Below are 27,035 nucleotides of genomic sequence, written 5' to 3' on the forward strand. Positions count from 1 at the left end.
CAAAGTTCCAAAGATACAACCAAATCAATTAATTTCACAACAAATAGCCGAAAGCCCCACACAATATGTACAACACCCCAAAAATAATCAATAGAGATAGAAATTACTCAGCATAAAGCAAATCCTTCATTAATCCAAACTTAGATAATTATATTTACACTTCTTTTTAAACTTGCTTAATGAATTATTTTCATAGGAAAAATTCATATTGAAATTAAATTCCAAGAAATATCAAACCAACAATACTCACGAAATTACATAAATTTTCAAGTAATAATCACATCAAATTGTCATATAAAAATAAATTCAACAACAAGAATTTAGGCATGGCAAGTAGATGATTTAATAAATACTAACAATTATCCAAATTACTACACGGTTTGCCCAAAATTTTAACTCAATGAATTTTGCACATATAAGCCATAGTACGTACTCGTCACCTCGCGTACACGGCTTTTTCACATTTTACAAATGGCATATAAGACTCGATGCCTAAGGGGTAATTCCCCCACTCGAGGTTAAGTAAGACACACACCTTTTTGAAGTTATGTCGATATTCCAAAATAGCCTTCTTGCTTGAATTGACCTCCGGACCGCTCAAAGCTATCCAAATTAATTGTATAACTTCATTAAAATTCATCGGAAATAATTCCGGATAATAATACGTCGACTTAAAAATTTATTCCAAAAAGTCAACGCGGGGCCCGTTCCTCGGAACCCGACATAATGCTTATGAAATCCGAACACCCATTCCGATCCGAGTTCAACCATACCAAACTTATTGAATTCCAATAACAACTCGACCTCCAATCTTAAATTTTCATTTTTGAAAGATTTTACAAAATCTTGATTTTCCTCCATTTAAATCCGAATTAAATGATAGATTCAAAGGCATAATCATAGAAATTAATCAAAACTGGATAAGAATCACTTACCCCAAAAATCACCTTCTACCAAGCTCCCAATTTGATTTTGTGTTATGAACTCAAACCCCCATTTTTGGGACATTTAATTCTGTCCAGATAGGCCTTCTTCGCGCTCGCGACCTCTGTCTCGCATTCGCGAAGGCCAAAAACCCAGATGCCTCCAATTCTTCTTCGCGTTCGAGTGCGCGTTTGCGTGACCAATGTCACATTCGCGAAGGCCTGCTCATGCATAGTATCGCGTTCGCGTCCAAGCCCTTGCATTCGCGATGACCTCAAGCCTTATTGCTTCGCGTCCGCGATTGAAGCTTCGCATTCGCGAAGGCTAATGACTCCAGGCCCAGTCCCCTCCTTCCTTCTACGCGTTCGCGATTGGTCCCTCGCATTCACGTAAGTTCTTTAAACATCCCTTAGCATTCGCGTGTCCTCCTTCGCGTTCACGAAGGACAAATCCAGCGGCCTCAAAACTCCTCTTCCCGTTCGTGTTGCTCTCTTCGCGTTCGCGAAGAAGGAAATCAGATACTAGATACAGCAGTTCCGAAATGACCCGAAATGATCCGAAACCATCCCAAAACACACCCGAGGCCCCCGAGACCCCGTCCAATCATACCAACCAGTCTCATAACATAATACAAACTTGCTCGAGACCTCAAATCCCATCAAACAATATCAAAATCATGAATCACACCCCAATTTAAACTTAATGAACTTTGAAACCTCAACTTCTACAATCGATGCCGAAACGTACAAATCACGTCCGATTGTCCTCAAATTTTGCACACAATTCATAATTCATATTACGGACCTACTTCAACTTCCGGAATCGGATTCCGACCCCGATATCAAAAAGTCCACTTCCGGTCCAAATCTCCAAAAATTCATCTTTTGCCATTTCAAGCCAAATTCTTCTATAGACATCTAAATAATTTTTTGAACACACTCCTAAATCCATAATTACCATACGGAGCTATTGACATCATTAAAATTCTATTCCGGAGTCGTTTATTCAAAAGTCAACTCTCCGGTCAACTCTTTCCATTTAAGCTTCTAGATAAGGATTGTTCTTTTAATTTAGTTCTGAATCTTCAGTAATTCAAACTCGACCACACCCGCAGGTCGTAATAGATATTGCAAAACTGCTCGAGACCTTAAGTCACAGAACAGGGCGTAAACTCTTAAAACGATAAGTCGGATCGTTACAGTATATTATACGGGAAGTCTGTCATTTGAATGTTTGTCCTCCAGTATGTTATACTGGATGATTATGATAATGATAATATACTTGAGTTTTGTTTGATTCTTGTATATTTTAAAAGAAGTCTGCCGTCTGTAAGCTTGTTGTCCAATATGTTATACTGGATAAGTTATGTTTAGACTAGAGTTTTGTTTTATTTGTGATTACTTTTTTTGAATGATAAGTTTTGTTTTTTTATTATGTTCTTTGATTATGTTTCTTCTTTATACCCCAGTATTTATTTCTGGAGTTTCATTGCTTCTAATTAATTTGATCCAGTATATTATACTTGAAGACTGCCAACTGTAGGTTTTGTTGTCCAGTACTTTATACTGTATGAGTTATGTTTATACTTTAGTTCTATTTTATATACTAGATTCTGATCGTGTTTACTAATCTAATTTGTAATATTCTTTGTTTTCATGATTTTATAGAAATGGAATCTTCAAGTAGTATACTGAAGGGACGTATTCCTGAAATGTTCAAGTTTTTATCTTAAAATTATATGAAATATTGCTTATATGTGTTGTATTTTAATTTTAGGAGGGAGATAGATTTTTTGACTCTAAGGAGTGGTTTCCTGTGGTCACACCTCCTTTTTTCCTGAGGGAAAGGAAAAAAAGGAGTTTTTTCAATTTAAGTGACAATATTTGAAAAGGGATTAATTTATTTTATGTTAAAGAGTCGCCACTTGGAATAAATTATTCGTGGTGTTCCAAGTCACAAATTTCTTTTAAATCCCAATTCAAGGAAATTGACTCTGTTTAAATCTGCGAAACACATAAGACCGGGTAAGGAATTTTGTTAACCCGGGAGAAGGGATGAGGCACTCCCGAATTCCGTGGTTCTAGCACGGTCGCTCTAATAATAATACCTGGCTTAACTAATTCTAGATATTTTATATTTAGTAAAATTTTATGCCTTTCCACTTTAGAACCGCTTTTAATTTGCTTGATTATTTGTAATTATGGAATAATCTTGAAACGAATCACGTGTAAATGTATTCGTTTTGTTTATTGTGTCAAGAATTATGTCACGTGTACCCGTGTACATAATTAATAACACTTTAGTATTTTAAAGATTATTTTGTCAAAGTCGCGCGAACGCATACTTTGCCTTTAATTTGGAAAATCATAATTATGTCACGCGAACGTGTACATAATCACAATAATTGATTGGTTAACACGCGCCTAAAGCATACTAGTGTATTTCAAGTATTCTGTTTATTTATCTTTTGTAGATCTGAGATATTTTTTTAATTAATTATTTATTTTACTCTTTCCTTTCTCTTTTGCGACGTGTCTTGAATTAGTTCCTAACTCATCTTTCAACATATGTAAAGATATTCCAATCTTAACACAAATATTTGAATACGGGGTTAATAAATAGATAATAAAATGGGACAAAGTTAAAAAGAAATATTTATATTCATACTAACTGAACCTTGGAGATACATAAAAAAATCCAATAAAAGTCCCAAACTAAAGCACTCCATGTCCCTGAAGCTAGTTTAAAACTTAAAATATTTTCAAGTCATATTAAAAGCTGATCATGGACCCCTTGAAGAACACCATATAAGAGTTAGGAAAATAACGTCTAGATACATACGAAATAACATGGGTACAGATACAAATCTCTTCTAACTGTCAAATAATTAAACATACTCACAGAAAGTTGACTAAAGCTTTTTTTTAATCAAAATAACCTTAGAGATATCCCTTCATGTCTCAAGTAGTAAAAAAAAATGAATAATCTGAGGTCTTCATACCACCATACCTTTCACTTTAGAAGATATTAAATCTTAATATTTGTAAAAATAAAATCCTTAATTAAAAAAAACTTCAAAGACTTTTATATTAACAAGATTATTTCAAACCCTTAATAAAGCAATTTTTTTAAAGAATCCATCATAGAAGTTCTAACTAAATATTTTACTAGAAAATTCTATAACCAATACAATGAGAAGACAAAAATTAATTAAAATTTTTCTTTTCGCTTGGCAATCTCTAAGAAAACTAGTGAAATAGTTAAAAAGTAACACAAGATAAAATGATCAAAAACTTACTGCTTATATACTAAAATACTTCTTAGAATTAATTTTAACTTTAGTAGCAAATGGGCATTCAACTAAACATGAGTTACTTGCAAGTATTATCTATGGCATCCAAAATCAAGATTAAAAAGAATCTAAGAAAAGAACTAAACTACAAAACAAAAAAAATAATCCTAAATAAGATAAAGATCACATTAAACGTTACTAACACACAAATACAAATAAAATTAGAAGACTGAAAAGACAAAGATAGAGGATATGAACCTTTGCAGAAGCTTTCAATAATATAAAAGAAGATCCAGCAATTGCAAGAAATTGATGAAAAACAGCAACCGTAGCGCGAACCCAAGACTCGAAACTAAACCTTCGTCTCTTCCAAAAAAAAAAAAAATTTATCTTGATCCTTATTACTTAGTTCTTTGTGAATGTAATCAGTGGCTTGCTATAAATATCTCCCCCTTCTTTTTTCTTCCAGAAAAGTCACTATATAGGCATGTATAGGAGTTGAGGATGGAGAATGTGCAGATGAATAGTATTGATCGTGTGTATGTGTGTGATGTGGGCGTGTGATCATAGGGTGACAGAGGAAAAAGGTTAGAGTGAAAATCTGCACAATATCCGAAAATAAAGCAACGTAACTGTGCAAGAATTATGGATGGATTGAATCTCTTTTGAAAGTTACATTTGTTATCAAACTTAAAGGTCACGTGAATGCTTGTTGTTTTTTTTTTTATAAGAAGAAATTTATTGAACTATTTAGCCAAAATATTAATGAACTAACTCTAGACTAAACAACACACACACACACACACACACAGAGATATATATATATATATAAACAACACACACACACACACACACACATATATATATATATATATATATGAAAATTAAATATTTACATATAATTTTAATATTACTAAGAAAAATACCATAATTTATTAAAATTCTAATTAAAAGAAATCATATATTGTTTGTAAATTTTCTTTTTTCTTCTTTAAAAAAAATATGTTCTATAGGTGTTTATATATATATATATATAACTTTCCTCAAATGAAACCTATTAAAAGTAAGATAAAAGTTTAAAATATCAAGATTAGACCTAATAGATATATTTGCACCAAAATATTATCAACTTCGGGTGCGGTCAAAAATTAGTTATTCACAGCATGCCCCTCTTTGCTTGGAAACATGAAGAGTTTTCAGGCAAAGAAAAAATGAACATGGTGACTGATTTTTGACCACCCTATTATTTAAAAGGGAAAAGAAGTGAAAAAAAGGTGTTGCGACCGAGCCTTGGTTTTAGGCAGCCTACATATCGCGGGTTATAAGGGAATCAAGTCACGTGTAGTTCAAGTGGAAAATGAGTGATGGAGTACGCTTAGAGGGAGAGTCGAGTGAAGTTCCGTCGAGGTTCCGATCCGCGGTTCCTACTATTACATCAAAATAAAAAGAAAATTACATAATCTTGAAATCTAAGAGTTATAAAATTCCTATCTAAATACCATCTCGAGTCTTGTCTTGATTCTTGACTTGCTTCCCCTATTGAACTTTCGACTGAACTTCAAGCTCTCGATGTAATAAATTATGAAATATTCTCACAGCTTGTTTCTTGATCCGATGATGAGAAGATGGATCTTTAGACTATATGTCTCTGCATGTATTATGTCAAAGATGGTTCGGCTGGTATTGAGATCAAATATTCCACTTTCTCTGGCGAGAGCTGGAATCTTATTTTTGCACATCCAATCCGTACTTTGCAAAAAAACCTGCAAGCCATCAGAAACAAACAAAACGAAAAAAATATTTCTGCCCCAGTTTGCACTAGGAAATATTTTGTGAATTATTGAAAACACATTAAACTATCTTTGCTATTGCAGAATAAAGAATTGAAAAAACAAATGGGTATCTTTTTCTTCTCTTTTTTTTTTTTGAATAATAGGGATGTCGTACCCTATGTTAACCAGAAGGAAGTTAACCGGGGAATGTCGTACCCAGTGTTGACAATAAGATAAGGCTCGTGGCACTCTAGAATGCTACTAGGGAATGACGTACCCTATGTTTGCAATAAAAAATACAACTAGGGGATGTAGTACCCTGTGTTGACAATAAGATGAGGCTCGTGGCACTCTAGGATGCTACTAGGGAATGTCCTACCCAATGTTAGCAATAAAATGAGGCTCGTGGAACTCTAAGATGCTACTAGGGAATGTCGTACCCTATGTTGGCATTAAAATGTAACCAGGGGATGTAGTACCCTGTGTTTGGCAATAAGATGAGGCCCGTGGCTCTCTGAGATGCTACTAGGGAATGTCGTACCCTATGTTTACAATAAGAAATGCAACCAGGGGATATAGTACCTTGTGTTGGCAACAAGGTGAGGCTCTTGGTACTCTGGGATGCTACTAGGGAATGTCGTACCCTATGTTTGCAATAAGAAATGCAACCAGGGGATGTAGTACCCTATGTTGGCAATAAGGTGAGGCTCTTGGCACTCTGGGGTGCTACTAGGGAATGTCGTACCCTATGCTTGCAACAAAAAATGCAACCAGGGAATGTAGTACCCTATGTTGGCAATAAGGTGAGGCTCTTGGCACTCTAGGATGATACTAGAGAATGTCGTTATGTTTGCAACAAGAAATGCAACCGGTGGATGTAGTACCTTGTGTTGGCAATTAGGTGAGGCTCTTGGCACTCTAGGATGCTACTAGGGAATATCCTACCCTATGTTTGCAACAAGAAATGCAACCAGGGGATATAGTACCCTGTGTTGGCAATAAGGTGAGGCTCTTGGCACTCTGAGATGCTACTAGGGAATGTCGTACCCTATGTTTGGCAGAAAGGAATACAACCAGGGAATGTAGTACCTTGTGTTGGCAATAAGATGAGGCATGTGGTACTCTAGGATGCTACTAGGGAATGTTGTATCCTATTTTGGCAGAAAGTAATGCAACCAGGGGATGTGATACCCTGTGTTGAAGTTAGGGTATTGGTTCCCTAAAATGAAACTAAAATTAAAATGATTACATGTATATTGGATGAAAATCAAGGATTTGAGAACTTCACTTGGTGGTGTTCATCTTTTCACAAACTATTTTCTACAACTGTTTTGTTCCTGTTCTGAACAAAGAAAGAATCGTTAGTTTTAAAACGCAGGTCGGTTTGTGGACTTGATTATTTCGATCTCTTGATCTCGGCTCATCTTCTTATCAACTGCAACTGATTATTTCCTGAATACCAACTCCATTTCTGACCCCGGAGAACCTTTAGCATTTCCAAACTTTGCCATGATGGTTGGTCGTGTAGGACTTAACCTGCTTGAAACCAAAACATATTGCTTAGGAATGTGTTGATGCCATGGCTGCGTGGTTCCTCTTTTCGATCAATAGTGCCTTTTGCGGGTTTTCACTAGCTGATCTCTCTTATATCTCTTCTCGCCATCGTCTTATAGTGCCCTTTGTTAGTTTTCACTAACAAGACTCTTATTTTTATTTTCTCTACTCACCATCGCCCTACAGTGCCCATGAGGGTTTTCACCAATAGGACTCTCTCATTTTATTTCTCTAATTTGGTTGCATCCGATCCTAGTAATCGTATCCTCCAACTCTTGAAAATTCTCGCCAATTGATCGGAAGGACTTGAAAGGATTTGGGTAAAAAGAATTTGGATTGAATCACAACTTTGGAACCTTTCGAGCGAAATTATCGCCGAACTATTGTGACATCTGCCCTAGTTTTTACTTTTGGGGAAATGTGAATTTTTGTCGGAATTAGGTCGAACGTAGTTCAATTAACTTGAACTTGTTTTGATTTTTGTTTTGTTTTTCTTCTGTTTTGTTTTCTTTTGCTTCTTTTCTTCTTCTTTTTTTCTTCTTTTTTTCTTTTTTTCTTCTTTCTCTTCTTTATTTTTCTTTTATTATTATTTTTTTTCTTTTTTTTTTCTTTTTTCTTTCTCATTACATATAAGGTTCCAAAGAGGGTGGCCAAGGAAAAAGTATCTGGCTCAAAGGGTTAGCAAAGTGTTAATAGTATTTGGGTAGTGAGAATGAAAGCGTTTGTCACCCCAATCAGAGAGCATTAAAGCTGCGTAAAGGGTCAAACATAGTACCTTTTCACTGCGTCTGCATTGACATTTGTATCGGGAACATTTCCTTCGATGTCTCCCAAATACAGTACTCCCTTTTGGCAGTACTCTTGTTACAATGTATGTACCTTCCAATTCGGGGCAAATTTTCCTTTAGCTTCCTCGTGATGCGGAAGAATATGCCTCAGAACGAGTTGCCTTACTTCAAATTTCTTGGGCCGTTCTTGTTGTAGGCACGGGCTATTCTTTGTTGGTACAACTGCCTGTGGCAAACTGCAGTCAATCACTTTTCATCAACCAAAGTCATTTTCTTCAATCAGGTCTTGACTCAATCTTCATCCTCGAACTCGGTTTCAACAATGATCCGAAGAGAATGGAATTTTAACTTCTACTGATATCATGGGTACATTACCATAAACCAATCAAGTAAGGGCGGTTTTCATTTGGACTTGGTTTAGGCTTGTTGTCCCTTCTTTATTTATTTTCTTACAAGCCTTATCTTCGGCACATTCTACTTCTTGATTCATTATTTCAAGGTCTGACATCATTTTAGGATCTGGCATGAAGTCCGCAAGCATGTCATGTTATTAAAATCTGGATTAACAAAACTGAAAAGAGAATAAGAAAGGTGACAAGATTAATAAAAGAGACATTCATGGATGATGAAACATTGATTTCATTTATTTGAATTTTATATGTAAAAAAAATAGAAGGGTTTACATCAAAAGTAAGATAGTAAAGTAAAAGAATTCGGATTACACCCTGAAATAACCCGAAATACAGAAAAGATAGCAAGACCGGCTACCGAGATTCCTGTCTGATAGGGAAAGTTTCAGGTTTGGCGCCCAGTTTTAGGTTTCTTTTCTATTGCGGCAATGGCTACAATGGCTTTCAGAGTCGGATCAAATTCATTTATTGCCCTTTTGAGGGTCAAACAGTCATTTGTATCATGTCCTACTACTACAGAGTGGTATTCACATCTAGCATCAGCTTGTTGCGAGGGGGACTCGGGATTTGGCCGGTTCAGGGCCACTGGCTGCAGCAGACCTAGCCCGATTAGCATTTGAAACAAACTTTAATATGATTCACCTATAAAAGTGAACTGATTCCTTCTGAGGAGCTCTCTCGGGCGAGGATTGTATTGGGGAATATTTGGTTGGGGATTATATGGAGTTTGGTAGGGACGGGCATTTCTGGAAGGTGGGGCTCGGTTTTGTGTATAATGTTGTGGCTGCGTGTAAGGTTGCGCGTTTATCACCGCATAGAGAGGCAGTGCCACGGCATAAACAACATCTTGATGGGGATAATATTATTGTGGGACCTTAGGAAGCATATATGATTGGTTGAATGACCTGCGGGCCCCCTTCGAGCTCAAAGCCATCATGGCTCCCTCTTCCCTCCTGTTTCTGTTCATCAAACTCCCTGAACCATTCTCAACGGTCTGTGGTGTGGCCTTAAAGGCAGCATGACTCACGATTTGGCCCTTTTTAAACCACTTTCGACCATCTCTCCAATTTTGATAGCCTCCCGAACGGATTACCCATAACGGATATCATGTTCTGGAAGTAGTCTGCTTCTTTGGCCTGTAGGAAGACCGTAACCATTTCTGCTTCATCCATTGGAGGCTTTACCCTGACGGCTTGCTTGTGCCATTTGACAGCATTCACGAAAACTTTTCGCAGTTTTCTTTTTTAAATTGGACAAAGAGTTCTCTTTTTGTATTTTTTTTCACTCTTGCTTTCTTTTTTTTGTTGTTTTTCGCTCTTTGTTTTCCTTTATTATTTTTGTCACTCATTTCTTTCTTTTTCTTTCTTCACTCTTTTTTTTCACTCAGTTTATTTGATGGCAATGATCGAATCCGATGGGGATTGCCTACGTATCATGATGCCGCATGAATCAGATCTTGCGTAGTTCGGAAATACCGGGAACAAAGTACATAAGCTAGCTCTTATTTTTTCTTTGGAATTTTTTGGAAAGAAGACTTCTTAAAGGAGAAAGAAATTTTATTTTATTTTTTGGATTTTGATTGATCTTTCTTTGAATTTTTGTAAGAAAGACTTCTAAAGAAGGAAAAAATATATTTTGGATTTTGATTTGCAAATTTTTTTTTTTTTTCCGAATGAAAGACTTTGGAAAAAAAAGGAAAATATAATTGGATTTAATGAATTTTTTTTTTGGAATTTTCTCAGGAAAGAATTCTAAGAAAGAATTAAGGAAAGGGAAAATATTTTTGGATTTTTTGAAAATGGGGGCCGGAACCGATGAGGTTTGCCTACGTATCTCACATCCGGTGAGAATCAGACCCGCGTAGTTCGGTAAGAAGTGGAGAATATTTCAAAATCTCAGTCTATTTTTTAACATCCTTTGAGTAAAATTTTGACACAGCTTGATTATTAAATAGAGGGATTTTATGAGAACCGGCTAAATTTCACTCTTTTATTTTCTTCCTCCTAGTTTTTTTTAATTTCTTTCCCTATTTTAGCAACCAGTCAACATGCAAACCAGATCAAATATACGCATAAGTTGCATGTAAGATGCATCAGGATGGTCTTGTAATTTCGGGTACACCTGTCCTAGACAAACTCAACTCCTATATTGAGTCCCCAAAGTCAAATGCATGTGATACAAATAAACGTACCTACTAGGAATCCGGCATGAGGCTATGTTATTCTAGGTTTAAATCCTGGGGAGTGTTTTAGACCTGGCTTACCCAAGCGGACAGCTCGAGCCGAGGTGGGAGGAACGTACTAGGAGCACGAAGGCCTAGTTACTGATCCAGCCTCGTTCTAATTGGTATGACCTCTAACAGAAAAGTGGGCCACGCGCACGTGTGCACCATAAATTTAGAAGACTCAGAAGGGAGGCGTAAGAAGATAGTTTAATACAATTCAAATAGTATCAAAGCGGTAAATAAGCAACAATTAGCATATTAGGCCCACAAACACAATAATATCATACAATCAATAAAGCCAAGTATAAATCACATTACAAGCTCGAATTCTGAACCCTGAACCAAACGTTCTGGGTTCTTGTCCCCAGCAGAGTCGTCATAGCTGTCACACCTCATTTTTTCCCGAAGGAAAGGAAAGAAAGGAGTTTTTTTAATTTAAGTGACAATATTTGAAAAGGGATTAATTTACCCTCTGTCACCCCATGATCACACGCCCACATCACACACATACACACGATCGATACTATTCATCTGCACATGCTCCATCCACAACTCCTATACATGCCTATATAGTGACTTTTCTGGAAGAAAAAAGAAGGGGGAGATATTCATAGCAAGCCACTGATTACATTCATAGAGAACTAAGTAAGAAGGATCAAGATTATTTTTTTTTTTTTCGAAGAGACGAAGGTTTAGTTTCGAGTTTTGGGTTCGCGCTACGGTTGCTATTTTTCATCAATTTCTTGCAATTGCTGGATCTTCTTTTATATTATTGAAAGCTTCTGCAAAGGTTCATATCCTCTATCTTTGTCTTTTCGGTCTTCTAATTTTATTTATATTTGTATGTTAGTAACGTTTAATGCGATCTTTATCTTATTTAGGATTGTCTTTTTATTTTGTTTTGTAGTTTAGTTCTTTCCTTAGCTTCTTTTTAATCTTGATTTTGGATGCCATAGATAATACGTGCAAGTAACTCATGTTTAGTTGAATGCCCATTTGCTACTAAAGTTAAAATTAATTATAAGAAATATTTTAGTATATAAGCAGTAAGTTTTTGATCATTTTATCTTTTGTTACTTTTTAACTATTTCACTAGTTTTTACTTTTTATCATTTTATCCAACTAGTTTTCTTAGAACTTCTATGTTGGATTCTTTAAAAAAATTGCTTTATTAAGGGTTCAAAATAATCTTGTTAATATAAAAGTCTTTGAAGTTTTTTTTAACTAAGGATTTTAAACTAACTTCAGGGACATGGTGTGCTTTAGTTTGGGACTTTTCTTGGATTTTTGTATCTATCTCCAAGGTTCAGTTAGTACGAATGTAAATATTTCTTTTTAACTTTGTCCCATTTCATTATCTATTTATTAATCCCATATTTAAATATTTGTGTTAAGATTGGAATATCTTTACATATGTTAAAATAGGGAGCGAGATGAATTAGGAACTAATTCAAGACACGTCGCAAAAGAGAAAGGAAAGAGTAAAATAAATAATTAATTAAAAAATATCTCAGATCTAAAAAGATAAATGAACAGAATGCTTTGAATACGCTAGTATGCTTTAGGCGCGTATTAACCAATCAATTATTGTGATTATGTATACGTTCGCGTGACATAATTATGATTTCCCAAATTAAAGGCAAAGTATGCGTTCACGCGACTTTGACAAAACAATCTTTAAAATAATAAAGTATTATTAATTGTGTACACGGGTACGCGTGACATAATTCTTGATACACTGAACAAAACGAATACATGTACGCGTGATTCGTTTCAAGATTATTCCATAATTACAAATAATCAAGCAAATTAAAAGCGGTTCTAAAGTGGAAAGGCATAAAATTCTACTAAATATAAAATATCTAGAATTAGTTAAGCCAGGTATTATTATTAGAGTGACCGTGCTAGAACCACGAAATTTGGGAGTGCCTCATCCTTTCTCCCGGGTTAACAGAATTCCTTACCCGGTCTTATGTTTTTCGCAGACTTAAACAGAGTCAATTTCCTTGAATTGGGATTTAAAAGAAATTGGTGACTTGGAACGCCGCGAATAATTTATTCCAAGTGGCGACTCTTTGAATCTCTTTTGAAAGTTACATTTGTTATCAAACTTTAAAGGTCATGTGAATGCTTGTTGCTTTTTCTTTTTTTTTTAATAAGAAGAAATTTATTGAACTATTTAGACAAAATATTAATGAACTAACTCTAGACTAAACAACATACACACACACACACACACACGTGTGTGTGTGTGTGAAAATTAAATATTTACATATACTTTTAATATTACTAAGAAAAATACCATAATTTATTAAAATTCTAATTAAAAGAAATCATATATTGTTTGTAAATTTTTTTTTCTTTAAAAAAAATTTTTATATGTATATATATATATATATATATATATATATATATATATATATATATATATATATATATATAAAACTTTCCTCAAATGAAACCTATTAAAAGTAAGATAAAAGTTTAAAATATCAAGATTAGACCTAAAAGAAATATTTGCACCAAAATATTATCAACTTCGGGTGCGGTCAAAAATTAGTTGTTCACACTTGCTGATTGTTATTGGAAAGGCGATTGAAATTTTAAGCAAATTATTTCATCCTCTTTGTCCGGAACTCAAATGGATGTGTTGAAGAACAGTGTATTTGGGAATGTTTTAGAGTTGAATGAAGTGAGTCGCTCAGGGAAGTTGACTCGTTGTATGTTGCTATCTCAACCTTTCTACAAGGATAAAAGCAAAATAGTTTTTAAAGTTTTTGGGCATGATGTAGCATTTACAGAAGATGATTTCCACAATATTATTGGACTTAAGATTGAGGCATCCGATTATAGTTTTGTTGACGCTAGAGTGAACCGTTTGAAGGAACCGTATTTCTCTGAAGTGAAAAAGGGTTTGAAGGTAGAGACTTTGTATAAATTTATGCAAAAGCGGTCTCGAGTGCGTGATGGTACATCAGATGATGTATGTGTTGATGTCGAGGTCTGCGATGAAGATGCAGTAAAACTTGCCCAGATTTATCTATTAGAAGTCGTTCTATTGGGTAAATTTAATGGTCGAAATATAAGTGATTGTTCTATGAAAATCATAGATGGCGAAGAGCTTTATGTTTCTTTTCCATGGGGTAGTTTCTATTTTGATGAGTTTAATTATAATTTGTCTCATCTTCTAACATCTGAGTCAGTGAAAAAGAAACCAATTGGTAGGATCCCATCTTATATGGCGCTTGGATTCCCATTTTTTACTCAATGTATGGATAATGGAAGTGTTTAATGATTTTCGTCAATTTTTAAAATATGAGGATCGGGGGCCAATTAGGATGTTGTCTTACTCAAGCATTGAATGTCCAAAATATGACAAACTTTATAATGATTTCTTTACAAACGCCAATGTAAGTTAATAGTATTTGACTTTTTATCATATTTCTTGGCTCATATATTTTGTTTTAATCTAATTATTTATATTTTTTTTTATTTAATAGAAGTGTAAGATTTTCAAGGTGAATCCAACATATCTTCTCCAACATTCATCAAAAGTTAATGTTAGCGACATTGTGAATGTAAGTTGTTGTTTCTCTGATTTTAATTAGTCTTGCTTTTAATTAATTTCTACTATCGTATACTAGATTTTGGTTCTAATAACTTACATTTCAAATTTTAGTTGTTGTATATTATTCTGGGAGTCTGTTATCAGAAGCATTATTTTCCATTTTTTTTATACTGAAAAGTAAAATATACTCGATCAGTATAATTTACTATATCAGTATTATACTCGATGAGAGATAAACAGTATGAGTATAATATACTAAATTAGTATAGTCTACTGGATAAGCATAATATAGTCGATTAGTATAATATGTATACTGCATAAGTATATTATACTGGTTGAGTTTAATATACCTTTTTTAGTATATATTATACTAGATTTGTCACGACCCAAAATTCTTGAAAGGTCGTGATGGCGTCAGACACTACTGTCAGGCAACGCAACACCAATAATTAGCAAATTCTCATTTTAATATTTCTGAAATCGTTAATTTCCTTCAATTAAATAATAAACGAATAACTTCACAGAGTAAATAATAATGTTTTTCGCAAATTTCAATAATGAATAATCCCATAATCATCCCAGAACCTGGTGTCACGAGTGCATGAGCAATCACTAAGAATGTAAATAAAATATAATAGCTGTACGGAAAACAATTGGACAGGAAAAATGTAAGTACTCTGAAGGAGACTCTGTTGGTTGCGGGTCGTACATAAGATGCAGCTCACCTAAGTTCCCGTAATAATCGCGCCTCTGCGCCCACAAGGCCACTAGTCATATATATACCTGCACAAAACGTGCAAAAAGTATAGTATGAGTACGTAAATAAACGTGTACCCGGTAAGTATCCCGCCTAACCTCGAAGAAGTACTGACGAGGGGTCGACTTCGACACTTATTATGGGCTATAAATAGGATATCAATGATATAATTAAGTATGGATTATATGAACGGTTGCAAACTCAATATTTTGAAGTAAGTAAGCAGTTCTTTTATAATTAAGAAATCTCCAAATTTATCTCCCATTATTTAACAATTTAACTCAGGTCAAGGAGGCAATATCATTATTTATAAATTTCAAGGCAAGCAATACAAGCATGCGTAAATCATGCCGAGGTCGTACGGCCCGATCCAATAAATATTTAAAATGTGCACTGCCAGAGGGTCGAATGGCGCGAACCATAGATGCATCTATTTAATCTGCCGAGGCGAACGACCCGCTCCCATGAGAGTAGTAGGAAATACCCGGCTCGCGAATCATATGTGCGATGCAATCAAACATAAATTTAAGGAATCACCCCGCTCGCGGATCATACTTGCGACGCGGTCAAATATAAATTTAACAGTAAAATCATGTCTCTTTCTTGACACTTTTCAAAATAAGAAAAATTCAGCTTGTAGTTTTTTAAGGAAATTAATCCGCTCGCGAAACATACATGCAACGTGGTTACACATTGATTTCTTCAGCTATTACATTATTCCTCAATTCTTTTCGAAATTACGAAGTTCAAATGAAACCTTTTAAATCTTAAGTTCTTCAATTTCAACTCCTTTCGAAACATTTAATAAGGAGACTCAATCTCGCTCCCTCTCAAGGCAAACAATAAACATAAATCAATAACAATATCAACAAGGCATGATGTGAGCCTAAAACTACCCGGACGTAGGCATAGCTAGTAGCTACGTACGGACTCTCGTCACCTCGTGCATACGTAGCCCCCACAAATAGAAGCACACAATAATTTAGTTCACCTATGGGGTTAATTCCCCCTTACAAGGTTAGAAAGGAGATTTAACTCGCTCCAAAGTTTCATAACCGGCTCCCAAGCCATTCAATCAACTCAAATCGATTCCCAACGCTCCAAAACTAGTCAATAAATGAGCAAATCCATAAATATATACTCTAATACTCATTATAATCCTATTTATAATAATTTCTAACTCCGCTCGAAAAGTTGATAAAAATTACTCTCGGGCCAACATGCCCGGAATCCGAAATTTTTTGAAGATAACTATTACCCATGACCTCACTAACTCAAATATATAATTTATTCCCAATTCCATGCCCAAATTAGTGGTCAAAATCCAAAAATACCAATTTTTAGGTTTTTCTTAAAAATCCCAAATTTCTACCAAATTTCCATGCTTGAATCCACATAAAAACATGTATTTAACTCAAAATAGGTGGGAGTTACTTACCTCATAATAGATGATGAAATCCCCTCTTCAAAAGCTCCAAAATCGCCCAACCAAAAATGAAAAATGGGTGAAATGAACCCAAGCCCCACTTAAAAGCATTCTGCCCAGCCTGACTTTTGCACCTGCGGACTCTTCGTCATATCTGCGGTCTTGCAGGTGAAGCCAAAACCTCGCACATGCACATTCCCTCTGCCTAGCATGACTCTGAACCTGCGCCTTTCTTCCGCATTTGTGCCTCCTCAGGTGCGGACATACCCTCGCACTTGCGCTCCCAGATTCTTCTATCACTCTCGCACCTACGACGCACCTCCGCATCTGCGACCTCGTAGGTGCGGACAACCCTTCGTACCTGCGGTCACTGCCCAACTTCGCCCAAATCACACCTGCGACCACTGGCTCGCACCTGCGGCCCTTATTGCGCAAGTGCGATCACACCAGATATCAGCTGCCTTATCCTTCCTTCCAAGTCAAAACTCGATCCGTTAACCATTCGAAATCCACCCGAAGCCCTCGGGATCTCAACAAATTATACCAACATGTCCCAAAACACATTACGAACTTAGTAGAGGCTTCAAATCACATCAAACAACGTCGAATTCATGAATCGCACCCCATTTCAAGCTTAATGAACTTCAGAATTTCAAACATTTACATTCGATGCCGAAACCTATCAAATCACGTCTGATTGGCCTCAAATTTTGCACACAAGTCATCTTTGATATTACGCACCTACTACAATTTCCAGAATTGAATTCCGACCCTGATATCAAAAAGTCCACTTCCGGTCAAACTTCTCAAAAACCTCCAAATTTCTAACTTTTGCCAAACGACTCCAAAATAACCTACGGACCTCCAAATCCACTTCCGGACGCGCTCCCGATATAGGAATCACCATATGGAGCTATTCTTGAACTCAGAATTCCAAACGGACATCGATAACATTGAAATGCACTTCAACCCAAATTTATGGAATTCTTCTAAAATGCTAACTTCCACAATAGGTGTCGAAACGCTCCCGGGGTATCCAAAACCCGATCCGAACATACGCCCAAGTACGAAATCATCATACAAAACTGCTGGAACCTTCAAATCCCGATTCCGAGGCCGTTTACTCTAAAATCCAATCTTAGTCAATTCTTCCAACTTAAATCTTTTGAAAGGAGAATTTTCTTTTCAATAAAACTCCGCACTTCCCGAAATTCAATCCCGACCACGCGTACAACTCATAATACATGAAGTGAAGCTGCTCATTGCCTCAAACCGCTGAACGACGCGCTAGAGCTCAAAACGACCGGTCGGGTCGTTACATTCTCTCCCACTTAAACATACGTTCGTCGTCGAACATGCTAAGAACTGCTCTGGAGTTGTGTGAAATCACTGCTTAACACCTCGTGCACCTACCCTTGCTATCACAACTCAGTTGGGCACAATAGCTCGAGCTAATCTGAAGATTGCCCTTTTACCTAGCAAAATAGGCCTTAGAGCTAAATTCCAACATCCAAAATCTTCTGCTAGGCCTGTTTCCAACATACGATCACCGTATCAATCACCACACGATGTACCAAAACATGACTGCATAACTTTGTTGAATTCACACCATGCACCGCATAATTCACATGACCATAATAACATCCTCTAATAACAATAGCCAAAATTCCACAAACCTGATGTCCACAACACACCTCATGCCACATACATGTCCTGCTCCAACTCTTGTAATGATGTCGCAGCAGAAAGAATGCATAGAAATTTACAACCAACTGTCGAGTCAACCATTCATTGAGTTTCTCCCCTTGACAAGAATCATTACCTCATTCTGGACTGAATACCGATACTTACTCTTTAACTATGCCTCATACCGATCTGATCACACTGACCCCAGGTCCAATAATCTTGTCTCTCCCAGCATAAGATGCCCAGGCAATAAGCCACCTCAGATACTGCCAAAAATCTCATATGATGCCACAATGTGCTGACAAACTACAAAGTTGACTATGATACATAAGGAAAATGAACTATGGAAAGAACTACTCAACCCACGTAACTAACTAGACAACCGAAAAGGTGTTACGAACCTTCCTCAGAGAATGGAAAACAAAACACATGAAAATAGACATAGGGGACTGCACTCAACATCACACTGTTGCGGAGCGCAACCCGATCAAAACAAAATACCCGAATATCGGCCACAAGCAGGCTAAGTGCATAATACCATCCCTGGGGAGACAAATAGTGCCATATGCTACGAAAGTCAAGAACAACTAAGGTGCGATATATGATTTGAATCTCGAGAGCCATCCCGCTCACATAACACCATCGCTACGCAGAACCTCAAACATAGGAAATTTATCAAGCCGTTTCATAACCCACACGGTACAATATAGTATTACATGAAATAGCCGACGACGAAATAACATCCAACGTCTGAATACTCCTCCATAAGGAGCACTATACTGAAATGAACACATCCGGCTTGACATAGGGACCATATTCACAATTAAATTCATCCACAGTCCTCAAGCCAATTATGATAGCACAGTACTTGGATAATAACCTTTCAAGGATCCATAATAACCCTTTTTCCCATAACACACGAGAACAACCATCATAACCGGAACAAACTTCCACATTCCACAACTAAATGAATCGAGCGCCCTCCAAGCATAAATCTTCAAATTAGTGATATTACAACCCTCTTCATACTTGGTTTAAATCTTCAATCAATCAAGTGAGTACATGCCACACTTATACAATGTTTCCGTGGGACAAGCTCCCACGACTTCCTGCACCAGGTAACAAGTCTGCACGCCCAGAGCACCGGCCACACTAATGTTGTGAATGAAATCGCAAATCCGCAATCAGTATGCAAAACCTTTTACCCAAGACATCGATCTCAGGTGACGCCAAAGACAATACCAGCCTACTCTAACCATATGAATCCTTTCACGCTCATCCGAGCTCTTGAAATCCTCGTCAACACCGAACTTCAACCTTAGTCATTAACTTTCAAATTTTGTGCCGCTCACCGCACTTACCCTACCAATACGCGAGAACCTAAGAATTTCATCATAACTTCTAAACCGCTAATAGGATACACACTTCACTTTGTAGAACCTTTCACTTTACTCGTTTTAAGAGAATCATTGCAACACATGACTGAATTCTCATAACTGTAGAACACACAATCCTCAAATAGTGGTCTGAACCATAATAACTCTTCTGGGACCTGCCCACACATAACAGGCCATAATACCCGAATGCATCCAAATACAATCAATTACAACGGCCGTCAAGCCTCGCGCGCGCCATACCAAATCACATGCATAATTTTATCAAGCTGGAGGAACTGATCACTCCCACTATCATGCCAATTCAACCATGGCTAATCGATCCGATTTCCTCTAACTTATCCTTCACTTGCCTTCGAAATAATAATAACTCTATTCAACACATAACAAACTCAATCCGCACTCATCTTGAGTAGCCTTGTACCACGAGACCAGCCTATCTCAAATCCCACGAACCATCTCATACCCTCCTTGTGCGCATGTTCGCACCCTCAACTGATACATCTATTCTAATAATTCCTCTACGAATCCGAAGTCATTTCCTCACATTCCTCCAAATTCTACACTGCAAGCCGAATATATCATAGAGCATTCCAAACCTCTTTTCATAATCCGCTGCAAAAGCTCGATTCTTACCCATACCGCGGGCTTGAAATCCTTAGGCACCGCATTTTAACCTTTGGATCTACTAGGACCGTTATTGAGAGTCACCCACTCTGACTTGGTCCCGAATATAATCAACTCCAAGGCTATGCTAGCACATAAGCACCCTCTCAAATAAGCACCTGGCCGAATCATCTTCCTTGTAACTCGCCTCTACACGAAGCATAAACCTTGAGTCCTCCCAAAGCCTGAGCATGAATCTATAAGGCCAACTATAGCACACATTTCTCAAATCGCTTGCTCAAATTACCATTGATGTTCTCTTTCCTTAGTCGTAACAACCCATCAATATGTCGATACCCAGAAATCTTACAAATAGACGGCCATGCAATCCAACTGTTGGTGGTGAAACCCACCCAGATTCTTCCTTCATCGACATGATCCAGCACAATCAACCAGCCAAACTCCTCGAATTCCTTCTATTAACCTTTAATAAACACTCCGAACCACTAGCCACATTTACATATTAAATCTCTTAACGGGTAGCCAGTAGAATTCTTCATAGAAGCTTCATCAACACCACGCGACCGCTAACCTAATCATAGGAGATAACCTACCCGTGGAAATTCCATACATACATCCTCCAACAACACTGCATCGAGTACAATTACCATGAAGCGAATAAACCATCCTGGTCCTGTGCTCGTTTACCATCTGCACAAGTCCGTTCACTCCTCATGGACATCAACTAAAGGTGTGACAATACATTCAAATACAAAGTCATGTTGTATCCTTCTTCATATCAAGCAACTCCCTCCTGTCACACCCAATCTTCCTCAATATAGCAGTCAATATACCAAATTAAGCCAGTAGACCTAGTCATTGTCCATCATGAATCCCAAATCACTCTAAACTTTCCTCAAGGCGTGTAGCTATCCTATCATAGAACCCACATGCTACTCTGCCACTCTCTCACTTTGGTCAAACTCACTCCTTTAAGTAACTACCCGACTCCTGTTTCTCACACTTGGCCTTCTATAAGTTTATCCATCGCAAGGCACCTCCCACATGTCCTTCCTCATCCTTCGCTGCCCAGTTGTTGTCTTAAATAAAAATCTACCTCTGTAGCACTTGAACCGATATATCTGTACCAACTTTACACCTTTTCGGAAATCATCTTTCTCGAGACATCAATACCAGGAATGCCAATTCGATCCTGAACAACTGCCCACTGCGACCTCTAACAATCGCTTTCCCGGCACCATTTATAATACTCTTCCCCGAGGCGAATTGAAGGAAACCATAACACCGGAAAACTTAACACATTATAACCAACCAAGGACGATGACGCCACATTGCAGGTGAAGATTCCACCATACTCGAAAATATCGAGTCCCGCTACTCCATCAACCCAAGTCTAAACATTCTTAGTTCGATCGCCTTTCCTCCGTCGGAAGTAAAATACCTAATCTCCGAATCATGCGCTCGGTAAACCTCCTTTCAAGTCGTTCACTACCCCGAGACATAGGCAAGCATCCTACCACTATATCAATATTCTGCGATAACAACTCATGGGCATCATAGCAACCTGTGCATAGCCTCAAAGCTCTCAGAAGTACAACTACTGAGCTGAAATAACAGAATATCCTTCCACAAAGCGACAACAATAGCCCAATCAACTACGCAGGGAGAAACATCCCACACCACATCTGTAGTATCATTACAATTCCTCAATTCCTGATTTATAACCAGCATTTCACGTCACATAATATTGAATGGGAAAGAAATAAAGGCATAAGCCTCAAAGGAATCAAATCGCACGATGAGGAATCAAGAAGGGAAGTGCTCCTAACAGCTCCGTAGCCTCTCAAAGATAAGTACAGACATCTCTGTACCGGTCCGCAAGACTCTACTAGACTCGCTCATGACTCGTGAGACCTAGTGCTCTGATACTATGTTGTCATACCCCAAAATCCTTGAAAGGTCGTGATGGCGCCAGACACTACTGTCAGGCAAGCCAACACCAATAATTAGTAAATTCACATTTTAATATTTCTGAAATCATAAATTTTCTTCAATTAAATAATAAATGAAGAACACAGAGTAAATAATAATGTTTTCACAAATTTCAATACTGAATAATCCCATAAGCATCCCAGAACTCGGTGTCACGAGTGCATGAGCATTTACTAAGAATGTAAAATAAAATAAAATAGCTGTCCGGAATACAATTGGGCAGGAAAAATGTAAGTACTCTTAAGGAGACTCTTTTGGCTGCGGGTCGTAGATAAGATTCAGCACAACTAAGTCTCCGTAATAACCACGCCTCTATACCCACAAGGCCACTAATCATATATGTACCTGCACAAAACGTGCAGAAAGTGTAGTATGAGTACGTAAATAAACGTGTACCCAGTAAGTATCCCGCCTAACCTCGAAGAAGTACTGACGAGGGGTCGACTTCAACACTTACTATGGGCTATAAATAGGATATCAATGATATAATTAAGTATGGATTATATGAGCAGTTACAAGCTCAATATTTTGAAGTAGTTAAGCAGTTCTTTTATAATTAAGAAATCTCCAAATTTATCTCCCATTATTTAACAATTTAACTCATGCCGAGGAGGCAATATCATTATTTATAAATTTCAAGGCAAGCAACACAAGCATGCGCAAATTATGTCGAGGTCGTACAGCCCGATCCAACAAATATTTAAACTGTGCACTGCCAGAGGGTCGAATGGTGTGAACCATAGATGCATCTATTTAATCTACCGTGGCGAACGGCCCGCTCCTATGAGAGTAGTAGGAAATACCCCGCTCGCAAATCATACGTATGACGCGGTCAAACATAAATTTAAGGAATCACCCCGCTCGTTGATCATACTTGCGACGTGGTCAAATATAAATTTAACATTAAAATCATATCTCTTTCTTGAATCTTTTTAAAATTAGGGAAATTCATCTTGTAACTTTTTAAGAAAATTACCCCGCTTGCGAAACATACATGCGATGCGGTTACACATAGATTTCTTCAGCTATTACATTATTTCTCAATTCTTTTTGAAATTACGAAGTTCAAATGAAACCTTTTAAATCTTAAGTTCTTCAATTTCAACTCCTTTCAAAACATTTAATAATCAGAATCAATCTCGCTCCCTCTCAAGGCAAACAATAAACATAAATCAATAACAATATCAACAAGGCATGATGTGAGCCTAAAACTATTCGGACGTAGGCATAGCTAGTAGCTACGTACGGACTCTCGTCACCTCGTGCGTACGTAGCCCCCAAAAATAGAAGCACACAATAATTTAGTTCACCTATGGGGTTAATTTCCCCTTATAAGGTTAGAAAGGAGACTCACCTTGCTCTAAAGTTTCATAACCGGCTCCCAAGCCATTCTATAAACTCAAATCGATGCCCAACACTCCAAAACTAGTCAATAAATGAGAAAATCCATAAATATATACTCTAATACTCATTATAATCCTATTTATAACAATTTCTAACTCCGCTCAAAAAGTTGATAAAAATCATCCTCGGGCCCACGTGTCCGGATTCAAAAACTTTTTGAAGATAACTATTACCCATGACCTCATGAACTTGAATATATAATTTATTCCCAATTCCATGCCCAAATTCGTGGTTAAAATCCAAAAATACCAATTTCTAGGTTTTTCTTCAAAATCCCAAATTCTATGCTTGAATCCGCATAAAAACCATGTATTTGACTCAAAATAGATGGGAGTTACTTACCTCACAATAGATGATGAAATCCCCTCTTCAAAAGCTCCAAAATCTGCTAACCAAAAATGAAAATTGGGTGAAATGAATTCAATCCCCACTTAAAAGCATCCTGCCCAGCCCGACTTTTGCACCTGCGCATCTGCGGTCTCGCAGGTGCGGCCAAAACCCCGCACCTGCGCATTCCCTCTGCCTAGCATGACTTCACACCTACGCATTCCATCCGCATCTGCACCTCCGCAGGTGCGGACATACCTCCGCTCTCATAATAGTCTCTCACTCTCGCACCTGCGACGCACCTCTGCATCTGCGACCTCGCAGGTGCGGACAACCCTTCGCACCTGCGGTCACTGCCCAGCTTCGCCCAAACCACACCTGCCACCACTGGCTCGCACCTGCGGCCCTTATTGCACAGATGCGATCACACAAGATATCAATTGCCTCATCTTTTCTTCCAAGTCCAAACTCTATCTGTTAACTATTCGAAATCCACCCGAGGCCTTCGGGACCTCAACCAATTATACCAACACGTCCTAAAATACATTATGAACATAGTTGAGCCTTCAAATCACATCAAACAACGTCGAATTCATGAATCACATCTCATTCCAAGTTTAATGAACTTTAGAATTCCAAACTTTTACATTCGATGACGAAACCTATCAAATCACGTCTGATTGGCCTCAAATTTTGCACACAAGTCATCTTTGATATTACGGACCTACTCCAACTTACAGAATTGAATTCCGACCCCGATATCAAAATGTCCACTTCCGGTCAAACTTCTCAAAACCTCTAAATTTCTAACTTTCGCTAAATGACTCCAAAATGACCTACCGACCTCCAAATCCACTTCCGGACTCGCTCCCAATACCGGAATCACCATACGGAGCTATTCTCGGACTCGGAATTCCAAACAGACATCGATATCATTGAAATGCACACTTCAACCCAAATTTATGGAATTCTTACAAAATGCTAACTTCCACAATAGGTGCCGAAACGCTCCCGGGGTATCCAAAACCCAATCCGCACATACGCCCAAGTCCAAAATTATCATACGAACCTGTTGGAACCTTCAAAACCCGATTTGAGGCCATTTACTCTAAAATCCAATCTTAGTCAATTCTTCCAACTTAAAGCTTTCGAAATGAGAATTTTCTTTCCAATTCTACTCCGAACTTCCCGAAATGCAATCCCGACCATGCGTACAAGTCATAATACCTAAAGTGAAGCTACTCATGGCCTCAAACAGCCGAACGATGTGCTAGAGCTCAAACTGATCGGCCGGATCGTTACAAGATTAGTATACTGGATGATTATAATACTCAATCATTTTAATATACTTTATGAGTTTAATATATTCATGCAGTATACCTCATTAGTATAATATAATGGATTACTATAATATACTCAATCTGTATAATATACTCTATCAGTATATTATACTGGATGAGTATCAGTATAATATACTCGATCAGTATAATTGTCACGACCCAAAAATTCAACCATAGGCTTCGTGATGGCACTTAGTCTCTAAGACTAAGTAAGTCGATTATAATCATAATTCAAGCTTCTTTTTTAACATATAATTTAATACAACCTCCCAAGACTTGTAATACCGAGTCACGAACTCTAACTGAATATATGAAATGATCTCAAGGATCGAATACTCAATACTATTTGAATAACAATTAACAGTACAATAAAATGGAAAGACTCTAAGGAATTGCGACAACCAAGCAGCTCTACCTTGAATTCTTGCGATCCCGCTCTAACTCTGATCGATTCCGATATCTTCAATACCTGGCTCTGCACAATAATGTGCAGAAGTGTAGTATGAGTACACCATAGTCGGTACCCAGTAAGTGTCAAGACTAACCTCAATGGAGTAGTGATGAGGTACAGTCAACACACTCACTAGTCTAATAACTTGTGCAATATAGTATACAAAATAATAGGAAACAAATAACAATAAAGGCAACACAAATGAACCAGTGATATGCACAACAGGACAACAAGAACACCATTAATATTGCTCAACAAATAATAAATACAAGTACACCCAATTAGATCAAATCCTTCAAATATAATTCTTTCATATGTAATTTTTTCGAATAAATAACTTCTGAAAATATTTCTTTCAAATAAATATCCTTTGAATATAAAACTCTTTCAAATAAAGATCTTGCAAACATATCCCTTTCAAATATAATTCTTTTAAATAAATTTCTTTCTAATATATTTCCTTCAAATAAATATTTTCAAATAGTATTCTTTCAATTAAAAGTCACCATGTGACACCTTATTTTATAATTATAAAATAAGGGTCTCAGCCCACTTTTATATTTCCACGGTACTTCGTACCCATAATTAAATCATCATATTTCCCCGGCACCTCGTGCCCACTTTTCATATCACAGCTGCACGTATAGTTCACGTGCCAATAATAAAACCATCCTATTTTTCCAGGCACCTCGTGTCCACGTTTCATATCCGTTGCGGCGTGCAACCCGATCCCATATAAAATTACTTTCCCGGCAATAGCCACAGGCTCACAATTTCAACATCGATCGGGCCATTATAAAGTTTACCGAAACAACAAGACAAGTTGCACAAGATATAAAAATAAACACAAGGAATATCAAAACATCACATGAAAATTACCAACACAATAACTCCACATCATCACATATCATCCCTGACAATAGCCACCCTTATCTCTCATATAACCACCCTTATCACTCCTATAATAGCCTCCCTTATCTCGCCGCCCTGACAATATCAATAGCCACCCTTATCGCTCCTATAGCCACCCTTATCTCTCCTATAGCCACCCTTATCACTCCGCCCAGATAATATCCCAACACACATAACAACAGTGAAA

At 37.2% G+C, this 27,035-nt stretch overlaps 1 protein-coding gene across 1 annotated transcript; it reads left to right on the forward strand.

The window, feature by feature from the left end:
* The first annotated feature begins 13,605 nt into the window (after nucleotides 1–13,605).
* LOC138893773 (uncharacterized) lies at nucleotides 13,606–14,256 on the forward strand. Its single transcript, XM_070178433.1, has one exon. The coding sequence runs from the start codon at nucleotides 13,606–13,608 to the stop codon at nucleotides 14,254–14,256; it is 651 nt and encodes a 216-aa protein (XP_070034534.1).
* Nucleotides 14,257–27,035: the final 12,779 nt, after the last annotated feature.

Source organism: Nicotiana tomentosiformis, chromosome 6, assembly GCF_000390325.3.
Source record: "Nicotiana tomentosiformis chromosome 6, ASM39032v3, whole genome shotgun sequence".
NCBI classification, from domain to species: Eukaryota; Viridiplantae; Streptophyta; class Magnoliopsida; order Solanales; family Solanaceae; genus Nicotiana; species Nicotiana tomentosiformis.